This window comes from Watersipora subatra, chromosome 3 (assembly GCF_963576615.1).
Source record: "Watersipora subatra chromosome 3, tzWatSuba1.1, whole genome shotgun sequence".
In the NCBI taxonomy this organism is placed as follows: domain Eukaryota; kingdom Metazoa; phylum Bryozoa; class Gymnolaemata; order Cheilostomatida; family Watersiporidae; genus Watersipora; species Watersipora subatra.
This window is the reverse complement of record NC_088710.1, coordinates 66,985,637-67,005,556: the sequence shown is the minus strand read 5'-3', so window position 1 is coordinate 67,005,556 and position 19,920 is coordinate 66,985,637. Positions and strand designations below refer to the sequence as shown.

At 37.7% G+C, this 19,920-nt stretch overlaps 1 protein-coding gene across 1 annotated transcript; it reads left to right on the top strand.

Moving 5' to 3' along the window:
• The first annotated feature begins 348 nt into the window (after positions 1–348).
• Positions 349–17,298, top strand: LOC137392269 (DNA polymerase subunit gamma-1-like). The gene is made up of 21 exons (XM_068078935.1): positions 349–497; positions 577–772; positions 1,416–1,577; positions 2,936–3,076; positions 3,234–3,431; positions 3,542–3,688; positions 4,801–4,907; positions 5,378–5,541; positions 5,762–5,831; positions 6,186–6,366; positions 6,776–6,895; positions 7,147–7,304; positions 9,009–9,180; positions 9,512–9,647; positions 10,059–10,165; positions 10,548–10,690; positions 11,037–11,211; positions 13,943–14,052; positions 14,583–14,724; positions 15,005–15,122; positions 16,950–17,298. The coding sequence occupies exons 1-21, from the start codon at positions 469–471 to the stop codon at positions 17,018–17,020; spliced, it is 2,847 nt and encodes a 948-aa protein (XP_067935036.1). The 5' UTR covers positions 349–468; the 3' UTR covers positions 17,021–17,298.
• Positions 17,299–19,920: the final 2,622 nt, after the last annotated feature.

Genomic DNA, 19,920 nt, shown 5'->3' with positions numbered 1-19,920 from the left:
GACCAAAGATGGTCAGGTATGCCTACAGCTCTTAGAGAAAGTTCATGCCCACTTGAAGGCCCATGGTCTCCTAGATATGCAGAAGAACCAAGAGCACTTACCTAGTGTGGAGTTTCAACTGCCTCCCATGCAAGGTACTATTTAAGTGGAGTGATGATGCTATCATATTTGTAATCTCAATAAAAACTGCTTAGCAGCAACAAGCGTTTAGGTGTTTGTATTTTATGCATTGCAGGCGAAAATCTGGCTGACCATTTTTTTAATATAACGATGAAGATGGCTAAGCCATACATTAAACTCGCAGACCAGGTTGCTAGCCAGGATATCCCACCGATACCTCAGGTTTGGAGGAAGGAACCAGGATGGAGTAGATACTCTCGAGATGGACAAGTTGTTCAAGTGCCATATCCAGATGAAGCCGCTTACGTTTTTGATGCTGAAACTTTGGTTGATGGCAATTATCCTGTTATGGCTGCAGCTGTCTCAAATGACTATTGGTAAGGCCTACTTGAGAAGCTAGTACATGGTTAACTAGCTGATGAGTTGCCTAACCTATGTATCATTATTGCATTGCAGGTACGCCTGGTGTTCAAAAAGACTATCCAAGGATGCTTTTATCTACTCCCTGCGAGGGCCAAACCACACTGAGCTCATTCCTATGATGTCCACAAGTGACAGCCAGCCGAGGGACTTGGATGAGATGCCTCGCTTAGTCCTTGGCCATAATGTTAGCTTTGATAGGTCTTACATGAAGGAGCAGTACTTCATCAAGGTTGGTTGATGATAACATCTATTGTTAACTTTCTCTAATCCTTATGGAACGGGTTAAATTTGTGTCATGATCGTTGAAGGTCCTTTCTTTGTTTAATGTTAACGAAGTCTCACCGGTCGCTACCTTTTGCTATAGTTGCTAAGGATTCTGAACTGCGCAGTCCACCACAGAGCAAGACGTTTTCTCAATCTGTCTGTTAAAAAACTATAAAATGTTTTATGATTGCGTTTTTCTTATATCCAGTTCAAACCCCAGGCAGTAGTGTTTAAACCCCAGTTAGTGCTCTTCAAACTCTAGTTGGTGGTATTCAAACCCTAATTGGTGGTATTCGAATGTTTGTTGGCACTGTGTAAACCCTAGATGGTTGTGTCTAAAAATCAGATGGTGGTGTTCAAACTCCAGGCGGTAGTATTTCATGTTTCATTGTTCTAGGTTTTCCAACTCTGTCCATTTTAGTAGCAAGTCTAGTACTTTCACCTTTGAGTAGACAAAACATGTATTGTTCGATAGTGTGTGGAAACAAATGAACTGATTTCTCTTCTGTACAGTCGTATGTACGTATATAAGCGTACTGAGCAGGGGTTTCTTTGGATTGCAATACTAAGGTTGCAGTTGAGTTACATTCAATTGAGTTGGTTTATAGGAGCCAAGTATGAAGTTCCTTGACACCATGTCTATCCACATAGCCATCTGTGGTTTCACAAGCATGCAGCGTATCATGTACATGGCTAAGAAAAAAGGAAAGAACATGAGAGCTGCAATGGATGAAAAGAAATCCTCTGCTCCGATTAAAACCGGCTATCTGGTAATTCTGTACACAAAGCGCTATCTGGTAATCATTGGAAATATATAGCTGTCATAACCGTTACTGAGTCAACAGTATTGGAGCGAATCATGGTACCAACTTTGTGGATAGTAAATATTAAAAAAACTGTGTTTTCAGCTTTGTCTCATTGCAAATTTTTTAATGGTACTTTCCTATTTCCTTTGTCCCCCCTTCTTATCAGTTTTGTTTCATTTCATGCTGTCTGAATGTATTGCTGCACTTCCTTAAGGCTGGTTCACACTATGTCGCCGTATCTCGGCGTCGATGCAACAATACTTCGGTGATTGTCGATGATGACAATGTTCACACTAGCACAAAGCCATCCGCGTTTGTATCAGGGAACAGTCGTCGACATTACGTTCTCATATATAACGCGGTCACTGGAGCGTCAGCGGTAGGCGTGGCCTAATTAATAATAGACCATTGAGACGCACGTAAACATTCGCGTTTCAGTTTCGTAGCAAAAGCTAGTACCACGCGCATCGAGTGATCGCTTTTGTTGAAAATGGATAGAAAATTAAAACTAAGAAATGTACTTGTACAAGCATTGCTCAAACGAAGAAACCGACTTAGACAACAACAGCAAGCAGCAGAGCTTTACACCTGAAAGAAGAATAAAAGAAGATGGTGGGTGCGTTCAGCCTGGAAGAGAAGAAATCAAGGACAATTTAACGCACTCTATTATACATTGCGCAATGAAGACTGAAATGGTTTTTTTTCGGTGAGTAAATATACATAGGCCTTACAAAAATATTTTCATAAACTTATCATAAACAAAATGAGTCAGTATGAAAATTGTTGTCGCGTGTCTCTGGTTCCTGCTAGTCCAACGAGTGGAATATAGTCCTGCAGCAACTATATATATATATATATATATATATATATATATATATATATATATATATATATATATATATATATATATATATAGTACTTTATTGGCAATAATTTCATTTCACAAATAGAAATGTTTTTCAAATCAGGCCATAACTATCATAAACAGAAACCACGCTATCCGCGATCGCAAATTGTCTTCACCGAAATGGTTCACATTACACATGCTGTCGTCGATGCTCCGCGAATTATCGGGAAAGTTTGACAGCTGCAAACTTTTCCGGCGTGTCCGCGATGCTTCGTTGATGCCATCAATTCACGGTTCACATAATCGACGATGAACGCCGAAAGGGAAACGCCGAGATACGGCGATCTAGTGTGAACCGGCCTTAAATTTATCGTTATTATATACTAGACTGGTAAACCTCAATGGTACAGATTAGATTCGCGTAGTTGCTGTAGATCACCGAACAGACACTCGAGTGTTTTACCCTCTTCTACAGGATCTTCAGTGGATGAATACTGGTTCTATGAACAGTCTTGATGAGGTCTACCAGCATCATTGTGATGGTCAGCCTTTAGACAAAACATCTAGAAACGTCTTTGTAAAAGGGAATATCGAAGAGGTTAATTCTGATTTCCAGGTAAGTAACCCTGGAAGTAGCATTTTTTCTTTAATAGTTGGTTAATAACCCTTATTTCTGACATTCCAAATATAAGGGCTAATATAATTTTATAAATAGCACTTATATTTGGAGATTATGGGCTTCCCAACTCATTGCTTGTAATTCTATTTTGTAGAATCTGCTAACATACTGCGCCAATGATGTTAAAGCTACTTTGCTAGTCTTCAAGAAGTTGTGGCCTCAGTTTCGGAAACACTTTCCTAGTCCTGTAACCTTAGCAGGCATGCTAGAGATGAGCACCGCCTATCTCCCCGTGAACACCAACTGGAACAGATATATAGAACTCAGTGATCAGTGCTTTGCCGCTAATGAGGTAAATAAATCGCATAAATCACAAATAAAAGCTTGTCTCTTTTGAGAATGCACTAGAAAATTGGAGAAATAGAGTCACCCTCTTTTATTAACTCTATGATGTTGTCTTAGGATGACATAGGTTCCAGTCTGGCCACCATAGCAGCTGATGTGTGCGGCAAGTATGCGGAGAGTTTCAAGTCAGACCCCTGGCTGTTTGACCTTGATTGGTCGTGCCCAGACATGAGGCTACTGAAGAAGAAGAGGAAGGTGGAGAAGGTTGTCTGTAGCTCTTGATAAATATTGATTAAAGCTTCACGATATGGCGATTTAATTCTTTGGTGGCGATTTTTAAGGTAGACGATTTGATACTCACCACCGTTTAAGGAGATATCACTAGTTGTTTAAACGATATAATCGTGTAATGGCGATTTATCTCACACCTGACGATTTTCAGATTGAGCGATACTAGTCTTATTCTAGTCTTATAATAAGCTCATTCTATGGTCTTCCACGCACACAGTATTCATGAAATTAATGTTCCTAGTTATCATGAACACAAAACAGTTTCTTTTTATGTTGAAATATACAAAAAATATTAACTAAAGCTTTTTTACATAAATAATAATATCACGGTATATTGTGAATCATCTATTCGCAATATCGAATCGTCTGGTGGTTTTTGGAAATCAAGAAGCTTCAATATCGATAGCAGGTGTCTGCTAGACCTTAATTATAGATTGTAGATTTTTACATCGTTCTATCGCTAAGCCAATAGTAATTAGCAACTCTCGAAAATATCTTTGTGATTTATTGATTTTCTCGAGATTCGATAGGCACTATATGGGCTGGTTTTGTGGCGCTGAAGAACATCTAAAACTTGATAAACAGTCTCAATTAACTCACTAAAAGTGCTCTTTTGAACATTACGTCTGATCAGTGTCTGCTTTTTCCTCCTTGTTTGTTTAAATTATGTAACCAATCGGCCATGTTGTAAAAAAACTATTTTAGTTTCTATTAAAAATTTTTGACTACTAAAAAGAAAATAAAAATGGTAGGTAAAATTTTACCATGTACATGTATTCTACTGTAGTTGAGTGCAAAATAATTAATTTAAAAAATTTTTCTCATGTCAGTGAATGTTATGAAATATGAATAAATAACAGAGTTTCGAAGCGATAATATATCTCATGTTTGCCAGTAAAAGGTAACTTTTGTGTAAAGGCTTGGAACAGCCTTGATACTGCCAAATATCCATTGCGTCCTCTCAATCACTCTTTCAACATTATGGATAGCTACGCGCATAACACCTCACACTACAACAACTGGCTGTCTACAGCTAGAGTTTCCGTATGTTTTCTTGTGCTGTTGCAAGTGATTTATGTGTTTAGGGCATGAATTTGCCTTCCAATGATTCTGAACATCCCGTGGTGAAGGAATTGCTAGATACAGCCAGGTATCTACCCAAAAGACCAGCTCACATGCCAGGGGTACCTAGGTATCATTTACAAGTTTGATTTGTTCGATTCCTACTTGCTAATCAAATGTTCATGTATCATTCAAGTCTCAATATACTTTACAACTCTCTATATACTATACAACTTCTCTATATACCATACAGCTCTCTATATACTATACAACTCTCTATATACCATACAACCTTTATATACTATACGACTCTCTATATACTATACGACTCTCTATATACCATACAACCTATATACACTATACAACTCACTATACAGTATACAACCCTATATATACTATACAACTCTCTATATACTATACAACTCCCTATATACCATACAACCTATATACACTCTACAACTCTCTATACACTATACAACCCTATATACTATACAACTCTATATATGTACTAAGCAAATAGCTTGCTATTCGCATACCCAGCTATGTATGCCTTACTTGGATACATCTGTAATTATCATGCGAGTTTGCATGCTGTTGAAGGTGGTATGGAGAACTGTTCCATAGAATGGATGACAAAAGCTGGGAGCAAGGCCCAGTTAATCTTACACTCCAAAAGAGAATAACTCCCAAGTTACTCAAACTGAAGTGGGATGGCTATCCCCTGTACCACCATGAAAAACATGGATGGGGCTATGTTGTACCTGGTGAGAACTGTTAACCGCCTGCGGGCATAAACACGTTTTGTATGCAGTTGGATTCCTTCGATGGGGAGCAATATCCAAGTTGACCAATTGAAAAAAGGTTTTAGGAAATCATTTTAATTGTACCAGTTTTGCTGGATTGGTCATAGCGGATCTGCTGTTAACTCATTTAGTTTCAGATGATTTAGTAGTAGATGTTGACCTGTCTGTTTGTCTTTCTCAGACAGAGAAGAACTTTCCCAAGAGGAACAGCAAATGCTGTTGTTTGGTTCTCAGCCGTTCTTTCCATATCGGTATGATTTAATAGTTTTCTATATAGCCTTGACATACAGTATTTACATGCAGGCTCCATCATTACCTGTGCTATCGCATATATTGCGCTGTAATATTTATATGAGGTACAACGACGGTGCTTTCTATCTCTGGGTATTAATGCTTTGCTGGTAGTCAGTTTCATTCAATGAATCCTCTATACATAAATTTAACACTAACCAAGATCTGCTTAGTATGTTAATGCTGTCATAGGCTGCAACCAATATTATAAGAATAAAGCATATTTTATTTAAATTTAGAGTTAAAGATTTGCTAAAACTTCACATGGTATGTTGGATCATTTGTATGCTGAGGTAATTTCATGTAATTATCAGAGAGGCGATGGAGGAGGCGTATAATAAGCCCCCTTCTGATCAGTCTATCGAGGGCTCCATAGCTTATGATGGAGACTTCACAAGCCTTATAAATGACAGTCTAGAGAGAGACAGTCTCACGTACGCGCAGTCAGAGAGCATCTGGAGCAGAATACGAGGAATGTCTGAGCAAGAAAAACAGGTGCTTTTTCATACAGTAGTTTTAGACGAACTCAGAATAGTCAGTTACAGTGGTGTGCTGGCTCAGAGTCAGCACTCAGAAAGTATATTGACAGACACTTCTCGTGCTTCAACATGTCGGTACATGGCAGCAATGCAACAATCCATGTTGAGGTTCATTGCAGCACATATTGCTCAGTGTTTGGCAATGCAGCTGATCTCTAGATCATAGGCAGTTATAAAGTTATAAAAGAAGACATAGAAATGCGCTTACATGTTGTGGCAACCGACAAATTTTGACTATTCATCTTGATACTGCATAGCTTCAAAAATCTGCTGCTGCGTGTAGTCTATATATATATATATAATCTTATTACTCTTACCATATAAACCTGTTTGATCATAGCGAGTCTCTACACCTCTGTTTGCAGGTATACTTTGAGAAAGTATCTGATGAGGATGGTATGAGAATTCCTTCATGGCACAGTGGCATTGGGCCTATCAAAGGTGTAAGCATACCGGGCGGATGGTTCTACAAGCTGCCTCACAAGGTGATGCATGAAACTACGATGGGTTTGTATGACTCAGTCACTCTGCGTTATCTGCCAGATTTCTTGGTACTGTCTCACCTGTATGACTCATTCACTCGGCAGTATCTACCAGATTTCTTATTCGTGTCTCACCAATATGATTCAGTCACTCAGTGTCATCTATCAGACTTGTTGTTGATTGTCTCACCTGTATGACTCACTGTGTAGTAGCTACTTTTGATTTCAAGTACCAATGTTTGCAAGTCTTGCAGGATGGTGAGAAATATAATGTTGGCAATCCACTCTCTAAAGACTACTTGCCACAAATTGGAATTGGGTTGCTGACATCGGCAGCTGGTTCAGAGGCCATCCGAGTTTTAAGGCTGAACATCCAAGGCTCTTACTGGAAGAATAATAGGGACAGAATACGGTGAGTGAGACAGGGACAGAATATGGTGAGTGAGACAGGGACAGAATACGGTGAGTGAGACATGGACAGAATAGGGTGAGTGAGACAGGGACAGAATATGGTGAGTGAGACAGAGACAGAATACGGTGAGAAAGACAGGGATAGAATACGGTGAGTGAGACAGGGACAGAATAGGGTGAGTGAGACAGGGACAAAATATGGTGAGTGAGACAGGAGCAGAGTACAGTGGGTGAGACAGGGACAGAATATGGTGAGTAAGACAGGGACAGAATACGGTGAGTGAGACGGACAGAATACGGTGAGGGAGACAGGGACAGAATACGGTGAGTGAGACAGGGACAGAATACGGTGAGTGAGACAGGGACAGAATATGGTGAGTGAGACAGGAACAAAATATGGTGAGTGAAACAGGGACAGAATACAGTGAGTGAGACAGGGACAGAATACGGTGAGTGAGACGGACAGAATACGGTGAGGGAGACAAGGACAGAATATGGTGAGTGAGACATGGACGGAATATGGTGAGTGAGACATGGACAGAATACGGTGAGTGAGACAGGGACAGAATACGGTGAGTGAGACAGGGACAGAATACGGTGAGGGAGACGGACAGAATACGGTGAGTGAGACAGGGAGAATACGGTGAGTGAGACAGGGACAGAATACGGTGAGTGAGACAGGGACAGAATACGGTGAGTGAGACAGGGACAGAATATGGTGAGTGAGACATGGACGGAATATGGTGAGTGAGACATGGACGGAATATGGTGAGTGAAACATGGACAGAATACGGTGAGTGAGACAGGGACAGAATACGGTGAGTGAAACAGGGACAGAATACGGTGAGTGAGACAGGGGCAGAATACGGTGAATGAGACAGGGACAGAATATGGTGAGTGAGACAGGGACAGAATACGGTGAGGGAGACAGGGACAGAATACGGTGAGTGAGACAGGGACAGAATATGGTGAGTGAGACAGGAACAAAATATGGTGAGTGAAACAGGGACAGAATACAGTGAGTGAGACAGGGACAGAATACGGTGAGTGAGACAGGAGCAGAATATGGTGAGTGAGACAGGAACAAAATATGGTGAGTGAAACAGGGACAGAATACGGTGAGTGAGACAGGGACAGAATACGGTGAGTGAGACATGGACAGAATATGGTGAGTGAGACAGGGACAGAATACGGTGAGTGAGACAGGGAACATGGCAGCGTGAGTCAGACAGGGGGTACGGTAGGGTGAGTGAGACAGGCATTTATTCTTATCTTCTCGTACATCTTCGTTGTTTCTCGTTGGCTGATGGGTATTCCGCTTTAGACCGAGCGATAGAAACCTGTAGGTGTACCGCTTGATGTAGATTGTTGGAACAACTACAATTGTGCGCAATTGGTTAGAGCAATTATAGGTATGTTCCTGTAATACGCATGCGGTGTAAGCATTCGCAGGTGTGCCGTAATGTGCAGATTGTTGGATCAACTATAGATATGCATGGGAACAGCTTCTAAAGCACATTTGCATAGCCTTTAATGTGAGACTGACTTCTTTTTCATTGACAAGTGTTCTTGTGTAACTTTAGCCTCTATAGACCTTTAATACCACCATGGCATTTTCTCAGGTCAATATTACTGTAATAATTAATGTAACAGTTTAAACCAGAGTGTACGTCTCGCGCATTGCCAGCCTTTTTTTGTGGCGCAGAAGTCAAATGGTTATATGGCTGGATCACAAGCACTTACCTCCAAATGTCAAACAGGATGATAGCTATAATCCAGATGGGGTCTATGGAGCCATTTTGCCGAGGATTGTCACTGCTGGTACAGTGACGAGGAGAGCTGTGGAGAAGACTTGGCTTACTGCTAGCAATGCAAAGGTTAGATGAATGCATCTCAACCTTATGGACTTAAAAATATCTTTTAAAATGGAACAAAAAGAAAAGGTTACTAAGGCAAGCCAAGGGTTGTAAACTTGTAGATTGGTGGTCAAAGGCCAGAGGAAGCATTTTTCAGCTAAGAACATTTCTCATAACAGAGATAGCGATATGCTCCTCTGTGGAATAAGATAAGAATTGTTAGATTAGTGCTGCACACTTGGTAATGGTTGTAATGTTCTGTTTTAAACTGGTAAATAAGCAGGCTTTCACGCTAGCCTCCTGAATATGGCATTGACTCTGTGAGTTGTTAATGTTCTTACTGTGCTGCCAGGCGGACAGAATAGGCAGCGAACTGAAAGCCATGGTACAATCGCCTCCTGGATACCACTTTGTGGGAGCAGATGTTGATTCGCAAGAGCTTTGGATAGCATCTCTTCTTGGTGATGCCTATTTTGCTGGAATACATGGTGGGTCTTCCTTCGCATCGAACTAATTTATCTGTAGAATGATCGAGATCAAATCCTAAAATTGTTGTGCCTGATTTCTTGTTGCACTCATGGGAGGGATGGTAGAGCCGCAAATGGTAACATGATTAAAACATGGGCTATATTTACAGTGCAGTTTATATCATGTTAACCCACTATATTGTCCATGTAGCTTACAGTTTAGCTTTTTAAAGTTGACCATAAAAGTATCTTTGAAGAACAAGCGTTTTAGTTTGGTGCATGATGAAGAAAATTTAAGACCACAAGAATTATCTTCAAGTTATATGAGTCCAAATATAATTGAGCTGATTGCTTACAAAGCCAGTCAAATATATTTTATTCTATTTTATACTCTTTTATACTAATAAAAGAATTGTTGATTTGTGATTTTAGGCTGCACAGCGATAGGTTGGATGACTCTACAGGGCACCAAAGCTGAGGGAACAGATGTTCACAGTAAGACAGCCAGTCTTATCGGTATCAACAGGGATGATGCAAAGGTGGGTGACACCTTTTTTTCGTTTAGACCGCATTTTCTAACAACTGCAAAGGGCTATGTTTTTGGTATTTTTGAATTTGGCTAATCAGATCTATATTCATGAGTTACAGTCAACCCCTGTGCTGGATTGATTATAGTTGATTCTATATTATGATTGATTCAATACGGCATATTGTTAGAAGAGGCATATATAAGCTAGTGGCTACAGACTGTGACTGTACACTAGAAAAGGCTCAATAGCAACCATGAAAGTACTTCGTATGAGATTAGGCTGAGAATACCCATGCCTGTTATTTATGATTTCTGTTGCATCCAGTTTATTTGCTCTTTATATGATAACTTTTCATTTGCAAATTATTTATGGGGTTGTCTTCTCTCTCCAGGTATTCAACTATGGCAGAATATACGGTGCAGGTCGCATGTTTGCTCAAAAATTACTTTTGCAATTTAACCGTACAATGACCAAGGAAGAGGCTAAATCTAAGGCTAATAAAATGTATCAGGCTACAAAAGGAACAAAGAAAAGGTAAGAAAACTGTTGACAGAATTTAAACCTTTGAAAGCTTGAAGAGGGTTTGGAAGTCTTCAATATTGGAGTTTCATGACAGATGCATGGCAGTGATTATTGCATTTTCTATCATCAACTACTCTTTGTGGTAACATAAAATCGCATTTTATCACGCCACATGACATAAACATCTTTCATTTCCTTTTTTCTTTGCAATTGGTAGAATGAGACGTCTCTTATTGCCAGCTTTCAAATTAATCACCACTCTTCAGTGTTTAGCCTTTCCATGTGGTCATAAGATTAACTTTATTTAGTCTGCTGTTATATCTCTATTTATATAACCTCAGGTAGTGCATGCTTGTAGGGCTAGCAAATTCTGTGATGAGAAAGGGTCTTACCGGAAAGCTCAATGGTCTGGTGGCTCTGAATCGGATATGTTTAACGCCCTCGAGAATACCGCTGTCTCTTCAGATCCAAGAACTCCGGCGCTACGCTGCAGAATTACACAACCTCTTCAGCCTCAGCACGCTCATGAAGAGGTCAGTGCGTTTGCTTCATGTTGAAAAGGTAGTCAATTGAATATCATAGATTTTCACTGGACAATGGTTTCACTGAGCCATTCATGTTTGCTGTTCGGCAAATAATCTGATCCTAAATAGCCAAAAAACATTATTTGTAAATTTTTAAAACCCTCAGAAAAATTTGCTTGATTCACTTGGTTTAGTTTTTATTTACAAGATGTCAATTTCTGTACAAAGCCATACAAAGAGTTTAAGAATAACGATTCATGAAATCATCATTTCAAAGCCATATTTCAAAATTAACCAGCAAAGTACGTACAATGTGAACTTTTGATGACGCGCCATTTGAGAAGATACTTTGACACCAAAACAACGATTGACCTTTACTATACATTGTTCTACCCTCACATGATTTATGTAGCTTTAGGACTATGCTGGCTCAACAGAGTTGGAAAAGATTTTGTTATTACAGAAAAAAGCTGTAAGGATAATTTTAAAATTAAACCAAAAGCTTCAGTGATTAATAGGTTTTCTTCATTAAAAATAATGCCTGTAAAATGCTCTTTGAATTCTGGCTTATGCTGCATTTTATCAATATTTTTAAAGATGTTGACTTTCAAAATGTGATAATTAATCACGACTACTGCACCCGATTAAAGACAAGCTATGCTTTTAAAACACAGGACTTTGAAACTAAGAAAGGTCAAGGTCTATGTCGTTCACTGCAACTAAATTATTCAATAAACACTTATTTGACTTTCATGACTCGGCCTCTAGTGTGATAAAAGTGAAGCTGGTGAAGTGTATGTGGCGACCATTGACGGTGGTGCTGATGGTGCTCACTCATGACTGTGTCTGTTTTTCTGCAAACTGCCAGCGGGACTTTCCTGGTGCTAATCTCGAACTATCAGACAGCCCTGTTTGCTTTATGTTTGTATTTTTGTTAATTTCTGTGTTTCACCTATAAATTACATCCAATAAAACATCAGCGCGTGCACACACACATTATATCTGATAAATCTTTAAAAAGTTATAATTTTTATCAGGTGCCTAATATCTGATCAAACGTTTTTTAAATACCACTCACTTTGATGGCAAATTTGATTTACTGTGTTTTCGTTTTTCCAGATAAAAGCTTCAATTTGTTTGATATAAAGATCAAGTAGTTATGTAGATTACCTGTTTCAAAATTTGGACTCCTATGAAACATTTATTTAACATGTTTATAAAACACACCTTCAATTGTACTTTTCGAGTTGCCTGTATATTTGTATATTTGGAAGGGGCAACTTGTTACATAACAAAACATTCTCATAGGAAGATGCTGTTGAATTGTAGGAGTTAAACATGTTTGTTGGAACTCTACAAAGCCAGCAACGAAAAGCACAGCATGGTTTCTCGTGAGACAGTCATGAATAAAACATCTCCAATTCAGAGAGCGTACATATCGATGGGAGGTGCTTTAACTAGCTACCTCACAACAATATGTACGCTCTTCAAGTTGCTGGTACTTAATGTGGTTTATTCATGCCAGTGTTCCAAGAAACCATGCTTTACTTTTTATAGCTGGCTTTGTAAAGCTTACACATGATGGAAGGAATAATATGGCCAAGCAAGTTCTAATGTTGAGATGAACCAAACTCAAACATAAGCTTGAAATATAAGCCATGAAAAATCCACTAAAATGGAAGATCTGAGATTTGATCATAGCTTGTTTAGATAATGGCTCATAGAACACTTCACAAAATACCGACAGAGCGGCTCTCTACTTGAATATATGACACAGTTAAAAATGGTTCTTTTATTTTTTTTAAAAACTAAAATGTGAGTAGTCATTCTAAAATGATCAGACTTGAGGCAAAAAGGACATGTTACATTTAGAAGTCAAAAGAACATGCTAGAAGTTGATATGCAAATACTATTTTGGTGAGGGAATGTCATAGCAATCATCCCCTCGAGTATATTAGTTAGTCTGATTTATTTCTCTACTTGCAACAATTGCAGGACGCGTTGCTCTCAGTATTACTCTTCTTTTTTTTCGTCTCACGTCTTCGCCCTAGTTCTCCTAAATACCTTTGTTTTTGTATTTATCATACGAAGCTCTACCGATAATGTTTCTCATAACTTACCGTTTGGGAGGTACATGGATTGTGGCATCTCTTTGCAAAACATGAAAATCAGTATTAATAGTTCTGCAGCTCCTGAGCTTCTCTGATTTTTTAATTTTTTGGAATGTCAGCAATGCGGTTTACTGATGGAGCTTATGACATGTATCAGTTGATGAATAGCTTCAGGATATTAGTGTAGTAATGGTGAGGGGTATATAAGGGATGTTTAGGAGGGAGAGAGATATAAAGGGGACATAATTTGACGGGAGATACCAAGGCTAATATACACTGAGAGGACTCAAAGAAAAATACGTATTTGGAAAGGAAAAATGTGGAAAAAAGAAGTTTAAATGAGGTCTTAAGAAGTTCAAGATTGAGGGCATATAGGTCAGAATTGGTAAGAGAAGAGCATAACAGAGAGAACATGTGTGAAACATAAGGTAAGAGAGCATAAAGGGAAGAGAATACAAAAGGCAGAAACATCTGAGAGAGATTATAAACCACACCAATAAAATTTAATGAAAATTAATGGCGGCTGACTGTGTACACACCCTATGTCTTACCTTTGTGCAAACTGAAATCGCTTCAGTATATCTACTGATGGGATGTGATCACCTGACTTCCTGTTTGGTTCCTTCTAGTTCATGACAAGCAGAATCAATTGGGTTGTTCAAAGCTCAGCTGTCGACTATCTCCACCTCATGCTTGTCTCTATGAAATGGCTCTTTAAGGAGTTTGACATTGATGGCAGGTGACTTTTACAGCTCTATAAAATTTACGCGCCACTGTTGCACATTTCATACCAGTTTTTGCTAATTGCTTTATGCATATAGTCTTAAAATTTTCTTCACTCTAGGAAATAAGCTTATGGGTTATGTGAATGTAAATAGGTTATGCGCGTATATACTATTGTTGTGGTATTTTCTCTTAACTAGATGAAAGTTTGCTGCAGCCAACAAACAAATTGGTTTTGTGCTAATGACTCTGCTTAACAGAGTGCGTTAGTTAAACAAAAAGGCAGCATTTAAAATGGCGATGTCATGACACTACAGCTTACAAGATTAGTTTATAGTTTAGCCCTATTGGCTGCCTCTGGCTACTTTTGTATCTCTTTCGCTATTATTTGAGTAAAGCTTTGCATTTTAGAAAATACCTGAACAGCAATGTAATTGCAACTTGCGTCATTAAATTTTCTTGCAAGAGAAAACAATTACTAAAATAAGCACTTTTGGAATGTCCTGTTCCTTTATGTTATGCTCATTCTTTTTTGTTTTTCTCCAGGTTCTGCATAAGCATACATGATGAGGTTCGGTATTTAGTCAAGTCTGAGGACAGGTACAGAGCTGCCCTCGCTTTGCATATAACAAATCTTTATACTCGGGCTTTCTTTGCCCATAAGCTGGGAATGAATGATTTACCTCAGGTAATTATCCCAGTCAGTACAAGGCTTATTTTCATGCCTTATATGCAGGGTGTTGCTTGTGTGCTAACCATATAGTTAGATATCAGCCAGTCATGAGAGGTTCGACAAGTGTACTGCGGGCTAATTAAGGTATATGTACATGTACATTGATTTGTTTATCACTGTTTTTTCTTTTGATAAGCATGTGTACATATCTAGGCATCATTCTTGCAGCAATGAGTGTCTGCATAAATTTTCCAGATAGTAGTATGTCTTTGTGTATCTCTTCACCTTTTTGCAGTCGGTAGCTTTCTTCAGCGGAGTCGACCTTGACAAGTGCTTGCGTAAAGAGGCTACAATGGATTGCAAAACTCCTTCCAATATGCATGGCATGCTAGGGTCATGTCAAATACCTCCAGGTAGTACCCGCTATATACTGGTCTACATGTTTATTACTGTAGGCAGAACATATTGCTTGTGTTAATTTGTTCATGAAATTTAACATATTGAAAGGCATTTTTAGCTTTATTCGAAGTTGTGCATAGTGACATTTATAATATACTAGTACCACGGCAGTCCCATGCGCGGTGAGAGATTGTCCTGTGTAATATGTGTGTGCACAATTATTCATTGATGTGGAAGTATTTGCCGAGTGGTGGAGTGGTAGCTAGCTTGTCTGTGAATGTGATTATTCATAGTTTGACTCTTGTGTGTTGCCATATCTTTACCTAACGCTCATAGCGTGGCTTCAAACGGACACTGCTCTTCAACTAGTTAAGACTAGATGAGTGCCCGGCATCGCCCCGATGTTTAAAAAGTCTTTATACAAAAATTTGTTTTTGTTCAACATATAACAACAGTTACCATTCTAATTTTCAAACTTCATATCATGAAAAAAGTGTTTTGTGCAGTTCAAATGAATTAGGAGAAAAAATGAAACAACGGTAAATGCGTAAGTGTGAAATAGTTAGCAAGTAATGGCTAATAAAGGCTATTTTGCTACGATTACAATGAAAAAAAATTGTTTGGTATACAATTATATGATTTTGATTCGTTTCAGTGTTGGCATTGTGAGGTGAAAATATTGCATAGAGTGGTATAAAAACTGTACAGAACTGTATAATGTCCTTCAAAGTGGTGTAATAACCCGCAGTGATTATTTAATGCAAACACCCCCTGGTGAAAATCATCAAATTTTTATGTTCCTACTGTACCTATTAAAAATTAGTAACAAAATAATGTTAACCCTAGTAACTATTTAAATAGTTACTTACGGTAACTTTAATGTATTTAGTGTTTATGACCTGCAAGCCAATTTAGCATTACAATGTTTATGTTATACGTCTGTCTCGAAGGTATGTACTTTACTAAACTTTAATTTTGTCATCGGCTGAAATTTTACTACACATCTACCACTTTCCCACAACTTGTAACGAATGACGCTGAACTGAGATGAGAGCAAGCGAACATCGCATATCTCTTTCAGGCATTGTGGGAGGTATTTCAGCGAATAGCATATCAGCATTTTGGTTATTTCATCGTAATCAGTACACTGACTGCCAAATTTTAATTAGGAGAAAATTTTTTGTTGATATCGTATGGCGGTAAAAAAGGTCATAAAAATTTTGTCTTCGTATGGCGAGGACAAAAAAATGTCATGTTCCATATTGTAAGGCGAAAACAATCTTATAACAGTTTATCCCGAGTGCACTCTGTATTAATTAATAATTTAGCGTGTGCAATCGCCAAAAGAATGTAGAGTGTATGCTAAGACCGATGGGTGCAATAAGAACAGCTTAACCTTGTGGTTACAGGCGTTTGTTAATAGACAATTGCTATTTGAATGTCACGAGTTCAAATCCAGTACGGAGGTGATGTTTTTGTTGCTAGAACTTTATCGCTGTAACTGGATAGACGGACCACAAAAGACAAACGAACATTGAGACATATATATATATAGATTCAAGATTAATGGCAACAAAGGGTAATTGCTGCCAATGCACTGTGTTGAAATGCAGGTTCAAAGGATATAATGAGTTGATTCCTCTCAATCTACAATTGTACACCATTCAGCAAAGTTTCAGTGTTTTCTGTTACCTAATTCTACTATAAAATACTGTATCTGCGATATATACTGCTGTACTTTCTACTTGATCACCTTACACACTGCATGCTCTGCCGTCTCGGACTCTGTTGTCTAACTGCGCTATATAAGGCTTTTATAATGCTTGTCTTGTGCCATACAGGCGAGACTCTGGATATCTATGAAACACTGAAAATCACGAAAGGAAGCCTTCACAGGCAAACGTCCAGCTGATGTCTATGCTCGCTATTAATCACTGACAGCAACTGAGAGGGTTGTGTGCTCAAAATATATTTGCTAGCTCTCTGATCCCGTTGCAACAAAGTAACCTTGTGAAAACAATTATTTTACTTTTGTGTTTATATATTTTGCATACAATCATGGCTAAATACTGCTAGTCATCATGTGAATATATTTCTAAATATCAGATTGTATTTTAATATAATATTATATATAAACTCTTTGGTTTCTGTCGATTCTTACATTGTTTTTACCTACTATTTTGAAGTTTAGAAATCTCAAATAAGTCATGGAGGAAAAATAAAGTTGTTTATTTCGGTTATGAAATAGTTCTTTGTTTCTTCTCAATGTTGCCAATAAAGCGGTAGAAAAAAGGCGTTGTTGGGTAGCAGAATACAACTGAACTGTGTGTTTTCTGGTTCAAATGAAGGTCATCCCAATACCCAGCAACAATAACATGTATTGCTTCCTGAAGTTTGAGCTGACGTCTGCACGAGTCATGTTTATTGTCTCCTTGACTGCCTGTTTTAATTTTCTGCTATCAAAAAAACAAAAGACTCATTGCCAATGTTTTTATGGCACTGTGTCAAGGAAGCCGATGTTTGACAGCCTCTCAAATACTGATTAAATATTCTATTTCTAAATTAAGAAATGAAAATTTAGTATCCAACTCGCTGACAACGGTCAACGTGTTGGTAAGTTAACTGATGAGTAAGTTTGTTCGTGCTGCCAATAATAATCAGAGGCTGTTTGAGGCTTGCTTGGAGTTATGAGGATTGACTAATGAAGCGATTCTGGCCATATCCCTCCTAGAGAATTAATCACTCGGTAAATGGGTTTAACGCGTGTTCAAATCCAAATTCGTGAATCAACATTTTCCACATATCCTCCAAAAATATTTGATCCTTGATAATTGGTGCACTTTATCCTGGTGTATCCAATCAGAGACTCCTTCCTCAACTGGTAATGATCAGATCACAGCCGCAAGCTGAAAATGTCCAACAGGCATAGAGATTGGTGCAACAGCTACATAAACCTAATGATGCCATTAGTCCTTGGCTGACTACTCACTACGTGTGCTACTGTGTGCTTGTTAGAAACGACCTAGTGTTTCGCGTTTTAGATGAGTTTTGTGAAAAACTGGCGAACCATTATCTGATCCTATGTCATCGTTCTCTAGAGATGAGCAGAGATGTTATCTATTACCTTCTAATGGCATCTCCTATTGTTGTTTACAGAACACTGACGTGCCTAATCAGTGCTCCCATCAGAATCATAGAATAGGAAGAGTTTTGTAAGGTCTGCTACTTGACAATATTTTAATATTAGTAAAAAGTTTGCTGTAGCTTTTTATTACAACGTACAAATTGTTTTTATCGCACAAACATTTTAGCAATAAATTGAAAGATTTTTGCTTCATGACTACTATGCTAGGAAATAAGAAAGATATAGTGAGCACTCAAACCACTCATCATTAAGAGTTTAATAGAAGTTTAATTAATTTCAATAATTGACATAATTTTATGTTTTTATTTTAGTCCTTTTTTTAGTCTTTCTGTCTTTAGATTTTACCATCCAAATTTTACTGATTCATTTTACTGATTCTAAATATCTGTTCTGATCATTGTACTAATAAGCAGAGATAAATTTGCTGCAAGGATATACTATATATACTGATGCTGAGAGTATTTTATCTGATGCATATTCAGGCTGGTGTACTGAAACATACAATGGTGACAGTTTGTACATAATTGAAACAAGAGTTGGCCTTGATAATTCAATGAGATCTGAAATTGAGATTGATATATATATAATATATATATATATATGTTATATATTATCAAACACCTGCTTCTAGTTACTATATAGATCAATGTACATATATATATATATATATGTACATTGATATATATAGTAACTAGAAGCAGGTGTAAAAGCATATAAAAAGAGAATTCTACACTAAAAACATAAAAGATAATTAGTGGAGTATGAAATAATAGAAATTTTTTTTTTATAATTTTGGTAATAGCGCTACAAATTTGTTTCATGCGATGCACTCATCAGACACTGTTGGACTAAAATTTTTGTCGATTCGTGTCTGATGAGTGCATCGCCCGAAACAAATTTTTACCGCTATTACTAAAAGTTTACTTTCTTCTTAATATTTTTTTCTATTACATTGATATATATATATATCAATGTAATAGAAAATATATATATATTGATATATATATATATATATATATCAATGTATATATATATTGATATATATTGTATATATACACTGATATATATATCAATATATATATATATATATGTATTGATATGTATATATTATATATATACATTGAAATATATCAATGCATATATTGTATATAGCAATATATATACCATTATATATAGCAATATATACATGTATATATCAATCTCATTCTCAATTTCAGATCTCATTCAATTATCAATCACTTCCTTGTCTCCCCTTTTTCATCTTCTCTTAACTCTATTCGCTCATTCTTAATCTGCTTCATGTAAATGTTGTACATGTACTGCTTGTACTGCACTATTTGTACTCTTCTTAGAGCTCGCTTGACATCTATGGGTTCTTGTAGATGGAACCCTCTTGTCAAGTCTCTATCTCTTATAGCTTCTATGAGCTCTGCTGTAGCTCTCTCGTCACTAGTTGCCTCTCTCAAGTCAGGTTCAGCTACTCTTAATAGTTTTGTTAACCAATCACCAAATGTAAAGATGTCCAGTCCTGATCCTGGCTCAGGTGTTTATGTTCTCTCCTTGCTTCTCTTGATATCTCAAATCTTGCTATTAATACTTCTACAAGTTTTTCATAATCTAGGGCCTAGACTCTAGGCCTTGTTTATGTCTAGCCCCCTTGCAGTGCA